Source organism: Cyclopterus lumpus, chromosome 17 (assembly GCF_009769545.1).
Source record: "Cyclopterus lumpus isolate fCycLum1 chromosome 17, fCycLum1.pri, whole genome shotgun sequence".
Lineage (NCBI taxonomy): Eukaryota > Metazoa > Chordata > Actinopteri > Perciformes > Cyclopteridae > Cyclopterus > Cyclopterus lumpus.
Window position 1 is genome coordinate 23432494 of NC_046982.1, and position 16137 is coordinate 23448630.

The following is a 16137-nucleotide window of genomic DNA, read 5'->3' on the forward strand; positions in this document are numbered from 1 at the left end:
TGGGGACAGGTGTCATGGGGGACAAGTGTCATGGGGGACAGGTGTCATGGGGGACAGGTGTCATGGAGGACAGGTGACATGGGGGACAGGTGTAATGGGGACAGGTGTCATGGGGGACAGGTGTCATGGGGGACAGGTGTAATGGGGGACAGGTGTCATGGGGACAGGTGTCATGGGGGACAAGTGTCATGGGGGACAGGTGTCATGGGGGACAGGTGTCATGGAGGACAGGTGTCATGGGGGACAGGTGTCATGGGGGACAGGTGTCATGGGGGACAGGTGTCATGGGGGACAGGTGTCATGGGGGACAGGTATCGTGGGCTCCCGTAGCCAGGTGGAGCTGGTAGGTGTGGTCGTGGAACATCAGCAGACTGTAGAAGTTGTCTCCTCCTCTCAGGACTCCGTGTTCTTCGCCCCCCCACGATACCGGACTATCAACAAAACCATGAACCGTCAGCGACACCCAGTTCTCCAACCGAGGTTGCTCCAGGTAACACCTGCAGGTGAGGAGACGGAGTACACAGTGTCTGGTTTAATATAGAATATATACATTTTCTGAACGTACACCCCTATGTTATTGAATATTTATTAAATAACTTTCTAAAGAATATTTTAACGGATGCTCATTTTATATATTAAATCTCACGTACCCCCTGGAGTGCCTTCACATTGAGATCCACTGTACTAGAAGTATAGCAGTAATGGTAATGCTAGAAATACTACGTCATAAGTCCATTCTACTCCCTTAATGATCCCTGATTGGTCCCCTTTTTATCAAATGATCAAATGATGTCTAATCACGGAACAATATAGTAATGTGACCTATCAAAATAAACAATAATATGTAACCCGTTTGTGCTCCAAACAGGTCAAAAGTCTTGTGGCTCGTGTTGTTGTTAGCAATATGCTACAGGCAAACACGCCAGCTCTCTGTAAACCTACGGATTCACAAGATATCTTTCATTTCTTCTTTCATTACATCAACAACACTGCCATCCATCCAAAAATAGTTTTGATAGTGATTGTAGATGAAATATGAATTTCCTTTGATAAAGATGATACACTTCCTGTGCCTTGCCGTTGGACCCACGTGGGGTACGTTTCTGGTTGGCTTAACAGTCCTGTCAATCTCATGTTGGGGGAGGATCTCATTCTAGAGGCTATGACGCTTCACAGGAGGGCTGACTGACGCTGCTGACATCACATTTCATTGAGCAGACTCACGCACTGTAGAAGAGTTCAGGGTTAAGTGTCTTGCTCAAGGACACATGGACTAGGGCAGGCCGTGAGCGGGGATCCGCACCGATGATGCGTCGAGCTGTGTTCACTATGCACTGCAGGGCTTTCCTGTTGAAGTCAGTGCTATATACTGATATACTGGTCCCTGATTACTCCCTTAGTGGTCCCTGATTGATCCCTTAGTGGTCCCTGATTACTCCCTTAGTGGTCCCTGATTGATCCCTTAGTGGTCCCTGATTACTCCCTTAGTGGTCCCTGATTACTCCCTTAGTGGTCCCTGATTACTCCCTTAGTGGTTCCTGATTGATCCCTGAGTGGTTCCTGATTACTCCCTTAGTGGTCCCTGATTGATCCCTTAGTGGTCCCTGATTACTCCCTGAGTGGTTCCTGATTGATCCCTTAGTGGTCCCTGATTACTCCCTTAGTGGTCCCTGATTACTCCCTTAGTGGTCCCTGATTACTCCCTGAGTGGTTCCTGATTGATCCCTTAGTGGTCCCTGATTACTCCCTTAGTGGTTCCTGATTGATCCCTGAGTGGTTCCTGATTACTCCCTTAGTGGTCCCTGATTGATCCCTTAGTGGTTCCTGATTACTCCCTTAGTGGTCCCTGATTGATCCCTTAGTGGTCCCTGATTACTCCCTTAGTGGTCCCTGATTACTCCCTTAGTGGTCCCTGATTACTCCCTGAGTGGTTCCTGATTGATCCCTTAGTGGTCCCTGATTACTCCCTTAGTGGTCCCTGATTACTCCCTTAGTGGTTCCTGATTGATCCCTTAGTGGTCCCTGATTACTCCCTTAGTGGTCCCTGATTACTCCCTTAGTGGTCCCTGATTGATCCCTGAGTGGTTCCTGATTGATCCCTGAGTGGTTCCTGATTGATCCCTTAGTGGTTCCTGATTACTCCCTTAGTGGTTCCTGATTGATCCCTGAGTGGTTCCTGATTGATCCCTGAGTGGTTCCTGATTGATCCCTTAGTGGTTCCTGATTGATCCCTGAGTGGTTCCTGATTACTCCCTTAGTGGTCCCTGATTGATCCCTTAGTGGTTCCTGATTACTCCCTTAGTGGTCCCTGATTGATCCCTTAGTGGTCCCTGATTACTCCCTTAGTGGTCCCTGATTACTCCCTTAGTGGTCCCTGATTACTCCCTTAGTGGTTCCTGATTGATCCCTGAGTGGTTCCTGATTGATCCCTTAGTGGTTCCTGATTACTCCCTTAGTGGTCCCTGATTACTCCCTTAGTGGTTCCTGATTGATCCCTGAGTGGTTCCTGATTGATCCCTTAGTGGTTCCTGATTGATCCCTGAGTGGTTCCTGATTACTCCCTTAGTGGTCCCTGATTGATCCCTTAGTGGTTCCTGATTACTCCCTTAGTGGTCCCTGATTGATCCCTTAGTGGTCCCTGATTACTCCCTTAGTGGTCCCTGATTACTCCCTTAGTGGTCCCTGATTACTCCCTTAGTGGTTCCTGATTGATCCCTGAGTGGTTCCTGATTGATCCCTTAGTGGTCCCTGATTACTCCCTTAGTGGTTCCTGATTGATCCCTGAGTGGTTCCTGATTGATCCCTGAGTGGTTCCTGATTGATCCCTTAGTGGTTCCTGATTGATCCCTGAGTGGTCCCTGATTGATCCCTGAGTGGTCCCTCTAAATGTCTGCTGGTCAGAGGTCAGCTGACCTGATCTGCTGGATGAGTTGTTGGACGTCTTGAGGACGCAGCAGTCCGCAGACGGAGACACTCAGAGCTTGACTCAACCTGGTCCTTGGCTCAGGACAAACCAGTGAGGACAGGAAGCTGCTGGACGAGTTCTCACTGAAACCACAGAAGAAGAGTGAAAGCTTGGCCACGCCAGGTAGAATAAGACTCACGTAGTCATGGCGTTCACCGTCTCACCAGCTGACGTGGGCATCCACGGCCCCGAGCCACTCCAGCAGGCGGCGGGGATCACATGACTGCAGGTCAGAGGTTAGCAGGGGACTGGACAGGTCTGTCAGGGTGTGGCTTCTGATCTCAGGTTTGTGCTCCGACCAATCATAACGTGACAGGAAGGCATGCAGAGAGGCTCCGCACCCTACAGAACAGAAAGCAGAGGGTTATGGGTAATAACTTACGTCCGAGACGCTGACAAAGTTGACGTTAGGCATTCCAGTTCGTGGGATATTTCAGTGCTGGGTAACAAACACAGGTGTGTCTCACCTGGAGGATGTGACAGCAGGAAGTCGGTCTTCAGCTGGAGTCGTGACTTCAGACCTGTGACGAGTCTCTGGTAGCCCCGCCCACCAGGAGCCATGCTGCTGTCAGTCAAGTCTACAGATACTACTGTAATAATATATATATGTGAGTAATAGTTTTTATTCATACATGTTTGTAGCAGGTACACAAACTGTTTCATAATAAACAAACCAAATCTGCTGTTCGTTCGCTGGTTGAATCTGGATGGTTTTCCTTCAACTCCCAACACCTCAAAGGAGTCTTTATCCAGAGAGAGAGACAGGTGACCTGCAGACGGGAGACAGGTGTCAGGTGTCATACATGTCACCATCATGGTCACTCTGTGGGTGTCATACATTCAATTCAATTTAATTCAGTTTATTTTATACAGCCCAATATCACAAATTACAAACTCTCCTCAGAGGGCTTTACAATCTGTACACATACGACATCCCTGACCTTTGACCTCACATCAGAACAGGAAAAACTCCCCAAAAATAACCTTTGACAGGGAAAAAAGGGAAGAAACCTTCAGGAGAGCAACAGAGGAGGATCCCTCTCCCCGGATGGACAGAAGAATAGATGTCATGTGACCAGATGAACAGAGTTACAGAGTTACATAAACACATTACGTGAATATGACAATGTATGAATGGAACTCCAATCCATGAAACAGAAGGAGGTAGAGAGGAGGGGGGGCGGGGCATCAGCAGGGCCAATGGGAGGCCGGTTCACCAGCATCAGACACCTCCAGGTCCAATGGACCCTATGAGACGTGAAGTCACAACGACTCCGGGGAGGAAGCAGAGTTAATAAGGTGCAATGGAGAGATGTAAATTCATCCATAAGGAGAGAGAGAAGAGGAGATAGGTGCTCAGTGTATCCTAAAACATCCCCCAGCAGCCTATAAGCCTATAGCAGCATATCAAGGGGCTGGACCAGGGCAAACCTGATTCAGCCCTAACTATAAGCACTATTAAAGAGGAAAGTCTTAAGTCTATTCTTGAATGAGGTGACTGTGTCTGCCTCCAGGACTGAAAGTGGAAGCTGGTTCCATAAAAGAGGAGCTTGATAACTGAAGGCTCTGGCTCCCATCCTACTTTTTAGGACTCTAGGAACCACAAGTAGCCCCGCATTTAGTGAGCGCAGCTCTCTAGTGGGGCAATATGGTACTACAAGCTCCTTACATGTCACCATCGTGGTCACTCTGCGGGTGTCATACATGTCACCATGATGGTGATGTGGTCAGAGAGTCCAATGTGGGGTAGGAGGGAGGCCTTGTACGTTCCTTTGTGAGTAGCGTAGACCAGATCCAAAATGTTTCCCCTCTTGGTGTAGTTTGAGTTTTAGCCTTAAGGTGAGCTGTCTGTTGTTCACTGATGGCCTGATACAGTTCACAAAGTGCTGCACTAACTCCACCAGCGGTGAGCAGTGTTTAGACACCATGCATCACGGACCTAAACACATACTCCTCCAGTGAGAGTCTTTCCTACTAACAAGGGCTCTGTCTGCTCGGTAGCATGTTAGCTGCTCGAGTTGCACAGCGGAGTCGGAGATGTTGTCATTCAGCCATGTTTCCGTGAACAGAAGCACACGGCATATCCTCACATCTGGCGGTGCTGTCCTCAGCAGTCTTATGTGATCCAGTTTAAGGTCCAGGGATCGCACATTGGCCGTGATAATGGATGGTATGGCTGGGCGGGGGAGGAGCAGCAGGCCAGCGGAGTAATCCCAGCTCCTTGATAGTTTCTGCTTTTGCAGCATCCAGAGTGTTGTGTAGCTTGTACTTGTTCCGATGTAGACAGATGAAGACAAACAATTTTCATACAAACATTTAGCAACGGAACAAAACACCACACGGTCGGGACAGAGAGGGCCATCTTATGAGAGTTGTTACCGTTTGGCATCAGAGCGACACAGTTGTCCTCGTCTATCCTCGTCCCGTAGGACAGTCCAGAGACACGTCCTGCATAGAGACACACAGCTGGTTCATATACTGTATATATATATGTATATATATATATATATATATATATATATATATATATATATATATTTACAGGAATGTACAGGTGTGTGTCAGGTGGGTTTACAGATGTGTGGGTGTACAGGTGTGTGTACAGGTGTGTGTGCAGGTGTTAAGTTGACAAGATGGCAACGCGTGCACAACGCGAGGCTCTGCGTCTCTCCATACTTTGAAAGTTAGTATTTATATGCCTATTAGTCTCAAGTCTGTTCACACAGTTCAGTCTTGCATTAACTTCATACAGCCGACAAGAACTTCTGGATATTCATTTTCGCAATTAGGACAATTATAATCGGCAATCTCCGGTTCATTCCTGAGGTCGCCAAAACACCGGAGACTACCGATCCAGCTCCGGTGGCTGGAAGGGCTCACAGGCGGCGCCGAGATCGTAAACAGAGGCGGGGGAAGAGAGGAGGGCTAAGGGCTAGGCTAAGGCTAACTCCACATTGGCTGTCTCTAACCAGCATCTGATGGATGAACTGCGGATCATCACTCAGAGAAGGATTATGGACTGCAACATCAGTTTTTTTACGGAAACATGGCTCAACAGCGGCGTTCCCGATAGCGCCATTGAGCTAACGGGACGCCACATGCTCAGGGCAGATAGGACGGCAGACGACTCCGGTAAGACCAGAGGCGGGGCCTGTGCACTTATATAAAGAGGCGGGGCCTGTGCACTTATATAAAGAGGCGGGGCCTGTGCACTTATATAAAGAGGCGGGGCCTGTGCACTATAAACAAAGCTTGGTGCACGGACACTGCTCTAATCGAGAGCCACTGCTCTGCTGACCTTGAATACCTCGTGGTTAAGTGTAGACTTTTCTATCTGCCCAGAGTTTACATCAGCTATTGTGTAGCAACCCTGGTGTGTGTGTGTGTGTACAGGTGTGTGTCAGGTATATTTACAAGTGTGTGCGTGTACAGGTGCGTCACAGGTGTGTCTCAGGTGGGTATACAGGTGTGTGCGTGGACAGGTGTTACCCTGGTGCACAGCAGTCTCCAGGAAGTGCTTGTCCAGCAGCTCGTGTATGGGCAGCTTCCTGATCAGGTAGAAACTGTTGATACTGTTAAATACAGCTTCCAGGTGAGAGGGGGCGGAGCTACACTCAGGCAGCAGCATGGACACCTGCACAGGTAAAAGAATGGGGCTAATTACAGAACTGAATACTAATTCCACAGGTGAATAACATTTGTTGTTTATATATTTTCATTTCATGACTTAGTGTGTACACAGCACAGGTTAATTGTTGTGCTTTCTAATATTATTTATATTAGAAAATCCCCTTTCACAGTAAGAAATATGACACGATACATTTGTGTTTATTGATTTCTGCTATTTCGTTTTATTATGAATCTGATCATATTTTCTTTATAACTGTTCATGTAATAATGTCTAAAGCCCTGGTTATATTTACCAATAAATAAACCTGACTCGATCATTAGGAACAGGATGCTTTTATTCTGAAGGTCCGTGCCCTCCAAGTGTAAACCCGGTAGTGATCTGTGTTATTATCTATGTGTCATTATTTTGGTGTGACTATCTATGTGTCATTATTTTGGTGTGACTATCTGTGTGTTACTATCTGTGTGTTACTATCTGTGTGTTATTATCTGTGTGTTATTATCTGTGTGTTATTATCTGTGTGTTACTATCTGTGTGTTACTATCTGTGTGTTATTATCTGTGTGTTATTATCTGTGTGTTATTATCTGTGTGTTACTATCTGTGTGTTACTATCTGTGTGTTATTATCTGTGTGTTATTATCTGTGTGTTATTATCTGTGTGTTATTATCTGTGTGTTACTAACTGTGTGTTACTATCTGTGTGTTATTATCTGTGTGTTACTAACTGTGTGTTACTATCTGTGTGTTATTATCTGTGTGTTATTATCTGTGTGTTATTATCTGTGTGTTATTATCTGTGTGTTACTATCTGTGTGTTATTATCTGTGTGTTACTATCTGTGTGTTACTATCTGTGTGTTATTATCTGTGTGTTACTATCTGTGTGTTATTATCTGTGTGTTATTATCTGTGTGTTATTATCTGTGTGTTACTATCTGTGTGTTATTATCTGTGTGTTATTATCTGTGTGTTATTATCTGTGTGTTACTATCTGTGTGTTACTATCTGTGTGTTACTATCTGTGTGTTATTATCTGTGTGTTACTATCTGTGTGTTATTATCTGTGTGTTACTATCTGTGTGTTATTATCTGTGTGTTACTATCTGTGTGTTACTATCTGTGTGTTACTAACTGTGTGTTACTATCTGTGTGTTATTATCTGTGTGTTACTAACTGTGTGTTATTATCTGTGTGTTACTAACTGTGTGTTATTATTTGTGTGTTATTATCTGTGTGTTACTAACTGTGTGTTACTATGTGTGTGTTATTATCTGTGTGTTACTATCTGTGTGTTATTATCTGTGTGTTACTATGTGTTATTATCTGTGTGTTACTAACTGTGTGTTACTATGTGTGTGTTATTATCTGTGTGTTACTATCTGTGTGTTATTATCTGTGTGTTACTAACTGTGTGTTACTATGTGTGTGTTATTATCTGTGTGTTACTATCTGTGTGTTATTATCTGTGTGTTACTAACTGTGTGTTACTATCTGTGTGTTACTATCTGTGTGTTACTAACTGTGTGTTATTATCTGCGTGTTACTATCTGTGTGTTACTATGTGTGTGTTATTATCTGTGTGTTACTAACTGTGTGTTATTATCTGTGTGTTACTAACTGTGTGTTATTATCTGTGTGTTATTATCTGTGTGTTATTATCTGTGTGTTACTATCTGTGTGTTACTATCTGTGTTATTATCTGTGTGTTATTATCTGTGTGTTACTATCTGTGTGTTATTATCTGTGTGTTATTATCTGTGTGTTATTATCTGTGTGTTATTATCTGTGTGTTACTATCTGTGTGTTATTATCTGTGTGTTACTATATGTGTGTTATTATCTGTGTGTTATTATCTGTGTGTTATTATCTGTGTGTTACTATCTGTGTTATTATCTGTGTGTTACTAACTGTGTGTTATTATCTGCGTGTTACTATCTGTGTGTTACTATGTGTGTGTTATTATCTGTGTGTTACTAACTGTGTGTTATTATCTGTGTGTTACTAACTGTGTGTTATTATCTGTGTGTTATTATCTGTGTGTTATTATCTGTGTGTTACTATCTGTGTGTTACTATCTGTGTTATTATCTGTGTGTTATTATCTGTGTGTTACTATCTGTGTGTTATTATCTGTGTGTTATTATCTGTGTGTTATTATCTGTGTGTTATTATCTGTGTGTTATTATCTGTGTGTTACTATCTGTGTGTTATTATCTGTGTGTTACTATATGTGTGTTATTATCTGTGTGTTATTATCTGTGTGTTATTATCTGTGTGTTACTAACTGTGTGTTATTATCTGTGTGTTATTATCTGTGTGTTATTATCTGTGTGTTATTATCTGTGTGTTACTATCTGTGTTATTATCTGTGTGTTATTATCTGTGTGTTACTATCTGTGTTATTATCTGTGTGTTATTATCTGTGTGTTATTATCTGTGTGTTATTATCTGTGTGTTACTATCTGTGTTATTATCTGTGTGTTATTATCTGTGTGTTACTATCTGTGTTATTATCTGTGTGTTATTATCTGTGTGTTATTATCTGTGTGTTACTATCTGTGTGTTATTATCTGTGTTACTATCTGTGTGTTATTATCTGTGTGTTATTATCTGTGTGTTACTATCTGTGTGTTACTATCTGTGTGTTACTATCTGTGTGTTACTATCTGTGTGTTATTATCTGTGTGTTATTATCTGTGTGTTACTATCTGTGTGTTACTATCTGTGTGTTACTATCTGTGTGTTACTATCTGTGTTATTATCTGTGTGTTATTATCTGTGTGTTATTATCTGTGTGTTACTATCTGTGTGTTACTATCTGTGTGTTATTATCTGTGTGTTACTATCTGTGTTATTATCTGTGTGTTATTATCTGTGTGTTATTATCTGTGTGTTACTATCTGTGTGTTATTATCTGTGTTACTATCTGTGTGTTATTATCTGTGTGTTATTATCTGTGTGTTACTATCTGTGTGTTACTATCTGTGTGTTACTATCTGTGTGTTACTATCTGTGTGTTACTATCTGTGTGTTACTATCTGTGTGTTACTATCTGTGTGTTACTATCTGTGTGTTATTATCTGTGTGGTATATTTCACTCACCTTGTAGTTGAAGTGCAGCTGCTCGACTTGAGAGCTCAGCCGGTTCTTCTCGTCCAGGAAACTGGACCGTTCGCAGACCAGCAGAGTCCGGGGGGTCCGCTCCAGATCTCCAAACATCTTAAAGAACTTTATTCAGACTTTAGAACTTAACAACACGTTTCACGAAGCTGCGACCAGGAAGCTGTTCTGCTACAAGAGACTTCCTGTCCGGGGTTTTCAAGATAAAAGCTTTCTTCTTCTTCTTCTTTACCTTATATGGTGGTTGGCAAACAGCTTCCGGGTGCATTACCGCCACCATCTGATCCGGAGTGTGGACTTTACATCTCTTATACTAAAACCAACCAAACAAACAAACATACAAATTAAGTTAATTCTCAGATTCTATTCATTAGTCTTGTTGACTGTAAATATTCCAGAATAATTTTATAAAGATTGTCTTTAGTACATTAATTATAACTATTATGATCTCTCTTAGACCCTTTATTAAAATGTCTCTTACTGACTTGAACCTCTGACAGAACAATAACACAGAGGGAACCATTAAGACCAGTATGGCCATTCCTCTAGTTTTCTAATAACAGAGGGAACCATTAAGACCAGTATGGCCATTCCTCTAGTTTTCTAATAACAGAGGGAACCATTAAGACCAGTATGACCATTCCTCTAGTTTTCTAATAACAGAGGGAACCATTAAGACCAGTATGGCCATTCCTCTTGTTTTCTAATAACAGAGGGAACCATTAAGACCAGTATGACCATTCCTCTAGTTTTCTAATAACAGAGGGAACCATTAAGACCAGTATGGCCATTCCTCTTGTTTTCTAATAACAGAGGGAACCATTAAGACCAGTATGACCATTCCTCTAGTTTTATAATAACAGAGGGAACCATTAAGACCAGTATGACCATTCCTCTAGTTTTCTAATAACACAGAGGGAACCATTAAGACCAGTATGGCCATTCCTCTTGTTTTCTAATAACAGAGGGAACCATTAAGACCAGTATGGCCATTCCTCTAGTTTTCTAATAACAGAGGGAACCATTAAGACCAGTATGGCCATTCCTCTTGTTTTCTAATAACAGAGGGAACCATTAAGACCAGTATGACCATTCCTCAGCATTCCTCAGCCTCGTCATAACAACCAATGGTTTATTATAAACAGATATCTTCCTTTGTTCCATCTTTCCATTCATTCGGCCATATCTTTTTGATTTGTCCCTTAATCACCACTTTAGCTTCTGACTTACTTATATTTACATTAACAATATTTTTCCCACCCTTCAAAGCCCGTTTTCCATTGCCATCGACTCCAACATGGACCACACTAAATGAACAGCCATGTGTGATAGATTCTGAACAGTGGCTGTAATATCTCATACAGTAAATCCTCTCTGCTTCTAGAGGGGCAACATGTCAAACCTGTTAGCACCGCACATGAATCTGATGCTATGACCTCTCTGGCCTGAGGTCCTCTACCCACTGTAACCCCATACCTATGGCCATCATCTCACATGTAAACACAGATAGGTCATTATGAATCTGATGCTATGACCTCTCTGGCCTGAGGTCCTCTACCCACTGTAACCCCATACCTATGGCCATCATCTCACATGTAAACACAGATAGGTCATTATGAATCTGATGCTATGACCTCTCTGGCCTGAGGTCCTCTACCCACTGTGATGCTATAACTATGGCCATCATCTATTTAATTCAATTCAGTTTATTTTATACAGCCCAATATCACAAATTACAAACTCCCCTCAGAGAGCTTTACAATCTGTACACATACGACATCCCTGACCTTTGACCTCACATCGGATCAGGAAAAACTCCGCAAAAATAACCTTTGACAGGGAAAAAAGTGAAGAACCCTTCAGGAGAGCAACAGAGGAGGATCCCTCTCCCCGGATGGACAGATGAATAGATGTCATGTGACCAGATGAACAGAGTTACAGAGTTACATAAACACATTACATGAATATGACAATGTATGAATGGAACTCCAATCCATGAAACAGAAGGAGGTAGAGAGGAGGGGGGGCGGGGCATCAGCAGGGCCAATGGGAGGCCGGCTCATCAGCATCAGACACCTCCAGGTCCAATGGACCCTATGAGACGTGAAGTCACAACGACTCCGGGGAGGAAGCAGAGTTAATAAGGTGCAATGGAGAGATGTAAATGTATCCATAAGGAGAGAGAGAAGAGGAGAGAGGTGCTCTCACATCTAACCACAGATAGGTCATCACTGTCTTTCCCCACACTCAGACTGGGATTACTGCTGCTGTTCTACCAGATCCATCTGTATATATCTGTATATCATTGTGGTAATTCCTCCTGAAGTATGAAGATCTTAGTGTTTCCCCCACGTTCATCTCTCATCAGTTCAAGGAGGCCCAGATCAATGGAGGAACAGCTGGAAGAACCACAGCTGGAGAACTAATTAGCCTTCTCCTTAGCGACCCAACCAAAGCTCTTTGTTGGCGTGTTATCATGTTCCCAGCATGGCTCAATTGCACCGTTTGTTGGATGGTTGTTATGTCCTTGTAAACTGACCCAATATGTCATCATTATCTGAACTCTTCTCAACTCCAATGGCATTTCCCTCATTTCTACCTGCAACAGGTGTTGTTTTAAGGTTCAACATGATGTAATATGATCTTTCCCTGGAGCAGTTAGACCTGGTTTACTGAGGGACCTTTGTATTTCTTCCAAAGTGAAGGGAGCATTATTTGCATCTTCCCTCTCTTCTTCTGTTTCCAACCATTCTTTATGTTCTTCCCTTGTTCTATGTCTTCCATTTAAACCCTCCTCTGACATATTACCAGAACTATGGACCTCAATCAACGCTTTAGCTAACATTTCTGCCTTTGATTCGTCACTGATAGCCACCACTCCGTTATTTTCCAATACTGGATAACCCTACTCCCGTTTTCCTCCACTCATTTTCTTTATCATTCCCCAAACTTGATTAACTGAAGTGCTTCTCTATATTGTGTTACAAAAAGATCTCCAATACTTCCTTTTAGAATCTTTGATAGTTTTCCGTACCACTGCTTGCATTCTCTTGTACTCTATTACCTTTTTTTAAATTGAGGGTGTTTCATAAAACCTTAAAAGCCTTATTCCCTTTTCTTTATTACCTCACTGCACTCATCATTCCACCACGGAACTAACTTCCGCCTCGTTGTACTGGTTTTCCTTAAAATTGTCTGATTGGCAGCTCCAATTATTGCTTCTCTCACATTTTCATTCAATATTTCTATATCCTGTTTTCTATCTACATCTTTAAACCTTGATTCGCTGATTTCTCTAAATGTTTCCCACTGAGCCTTTCCAAACCTCTGTGCTGTCTCTTCTGAACCCAAACTACTTCCACTTCCTACTCTACAAGAAGTAATGGGGTAATACACTACTTCCTACTCTACATGAAGTAATGGGGTAATACACTACTTCCTACTCTACATGAAGTAATGGGGTAATACACTACTTCCTACTCTACATGAAGTAATGGGGTAATACACTACTTCCACTTCCTACTCTACAAGAAGTAATGGGGTAATACACTACTTCCACTTCCTACTCTACATGAAGTAATGGGGTAATACACTACTTCCACTGCCTACTCTACAGGAAGTAATGGGGTAATACACTACTTCCACTTCCTGCTCTACAGGAAGTAATGGGGTAATACACTACTTCCACTTCCTGCTCTACAGGAAGTAATGGGGTAATACACTACTTCCTACTCTACATAAAGTAATGGGGTAATACACTACTTCCACTGCCTACTCTACAGGAAGTAAAGGGGTAATACACTACTTCCTACTCTACAGGAAGTAATGGGGTAATACACTACTTCCACTTCCTACTCTACAGGAAGTAATAGGGTAATACACTACTTCCACTTCCTAATCTACAGGAAGTAATAGGGTAATACACTACTTCCACTTCCTACTCTACAGGAAGTAATGGGGTAATACACTACTTCAACTTCCTACTCTACAGGAAGAAATGTGGTAATATACTACTTCCTACTCTACAGGAAGTAATGGGGTAATACACTACTTCCACTTCCTACTCTACAGGAAGAAATGTGGTAATATACTACTTCCTACTCTACAGGAAGTAATGGGGTAATACACTACTTCCACTTCCTACTCTACAGGAAGTAATGGGGTAATACACTACTTCCACTTCCTGCTCTACAGGAAGTAATGGGGTAATACACTACTTCCACTTCCTGCTCTACAGGAAGTAATGGGGTAATACACTACTTCCACTTCCTGCTCTACAGGAAGTAATGGGGTAATACACTACTTCCTACTCTACATAAAGTAATGGGGTAATACACTACTTCCACTGCCTACTCTACAGGAAGTAAAGGGGTAATACACTACTTCCTACTCTACAGGAAGTAATGGGGTAATACACTACTTCCACTTCCTACTCTACAGGAAGTAATAGGGTAATACACTACTTCCACTTCCTAATCTACAGGAAGTAATAGGGTAATACACTACTTCCTACTCTACAGGAAGTAATGGGGTAATACACTATTTCCTACTCTACATAAAGTAATGGGGTAATACACTACTTCCATTTCCTACTCTACAGGAAGTAATGGGGTAATACGCTACTTCCATTTCCTACTTTACAGGAAGTAATGGGGTAATACACTACTTCCATTTCCTACTCTACATGAAGTAATGGGGTAATACACTACTTCAACTTCCTACTCTACAGGAAGAAATGTGGTAATATACTACTTACTACTCTACAGGAAGTAATGGGGTAATACACTACTTCCACTTCCTACTCTACATGAAGTAATGGGGTAATACACTACTTCAACTTCCTACTCTACAGGAAGAAATGTGGTAATATACTACTTACTACTCTACAGGAAGTAATGGGGTAATACACTACTTCCACTTCCTACTCTACAGGAAGTAATGGGGTAATACACTACTTCAACTTCCTACTCTACAGGACGAAATGTGGTAATATACTACTTCCTACTCTACAGGAAGTAATGGGGTAATACACTACTTCCACTTCCTACTCTACAGGAAGAAATGTGGTAATATACTACTTCCTACTCTACAGGAAGTAATGGGGTAATACACTACTTCCACTTCCTACTCTACAGGAAGTAATGGGGTAATACACTACTTCAACTTCCTGCTCTACAGGAAGTAATGGGGTAATACACTACTTCCACTTCCTGCTCTACAGGAAGTAATGGGGTAATACACTACTTCCACTTCCTACTCTACAGGAAGTAAAGGGGTAATACACTACTTCCACTTCCTACTCTACAGGAAGTAATGGGGTAATACACTACTTCCTACTCTACATAAAGTAATGGGGTAATACACTACTTCCACTGCCTACTCTACAGGAAGTAAAGGGGTAATACACTACTTCCACTTCCTACTCTACAGGAAGTAATGGGGTAATCCACTACATCCACTTCCTACTCTACACATTCCTAACAGTGTTCCCCTCCCCAGAGAGTCCTATGCACATTAAAACCACCAAAGGACCCTTCAGTCTGATGCTTCCAATTCCAATCGATGACACGGATTGTAGAAATGTACCACAACCAGCCCTTCTTCCTCTACCCCACACTTCAACAGCTACATATTCTAGGTATTGTCCTCTTTCTCTTTCTGGATAAGACATTGCTTGCCTAAAGGTAGCACATCCTCCCCCATTACACCTTCTCTGTCCCTTCTTATGCACACATAAGCCACGTTTCTTCAACACATATTATATCTGGTTTATATTCTAACCCGTTAAGAAAACCTTTACATTATTACTCAATGCATTGCATAATTAACAGTATGATTATTCCTGTGGACTCTTTGTTTACCTGGTGCTGTTTTTAAGCTCTTCCTGCACCACCATCCCAGTTATGCCATGAATATTTACATATTCTCTTTACTATTACTTAAATCTTCTCAGATCTCCCTTTTGCTTGGAATGTGTAGTTAACTTCTTACGCCATGAAATACACAAAGCTCTCCTTATTTACTGTCAATATATTCACATCTCTCCTTTGACTCGTTGTCACAAGTTGTTCATTTGGCTGTTGAGCCCCCTCCTCCTCCTCCTCCTCCTCCCTCCTCTCCCCCTCCTCCTCCCTCCTCTCCTCCTCCTCCCTCCTCCTCTCCCCCTCCTCCTCCCTCCTCCTCCTCCCTCCTCTCCCCCTCCTCCTCCCTCCTCTCCTCCTCCTCCTCCCTCCTCCTCCTCCCTCCTCTCCTCCTCCTCCTCCCTCCTCCTCCTCCCGCCTCCCGCCTCTCCTCCTCCTCTCTCCTCCCTCTTCTCCTCCTCCCTCCTCCTCCTCCTCCTCCTCCTCCTCCCGCCTCCCCTCCTCCCTCCTCCTCCTCCTCCCCCCCTAAAGCTAACCTTCCACTGCTCCATCACTCCATC

The 16137-nt window shown here is 42.8% G+C and overlaps 1 protein-coding gene across 2 annotated transcripts; it reads right to left on the minus strand.

Moving 5' to 3' along the window:
- Window positions 1–215: 215 nt before the first annotated feature.
- Window positions 216–9902, minus strand: rpp40 (ribonuclease P/MRP 40 subunit). Of its 2 annotated transcripts, none has more exons than XM_034556218.1 (8): window positions 9699–9902; window positions 6455–6599; window positions 5345–5413; window positions 3640–3735; window positions 3433–3552; window positions 3130–3307; window positions 2914–3048; window positions 216–497 (listed from the first exon to the last, which is right to left on the minus strand). In XM_034556218.1, exons 1-8 carry the CDS (start codon window positions 9813–9815, stop codon window positions 299–301), a joined length of 1059 nt encoding a protein of 352 aa, XP_034412109.1. In that variant the 5' UTR covers window positions 9816–9902; the 3' UTR covers window positions 216–298. The 2 variants fall into 2 exon arrangements, with proteins under 2 accessions (XP_034412109.1, XP_034412108.1); XM_034556217.1 differs by having other exon boundaries at window positions 3433–3555.
- Between the last annotated feature and the right edge of the window lie 6235 nt (window positions 9903–16137).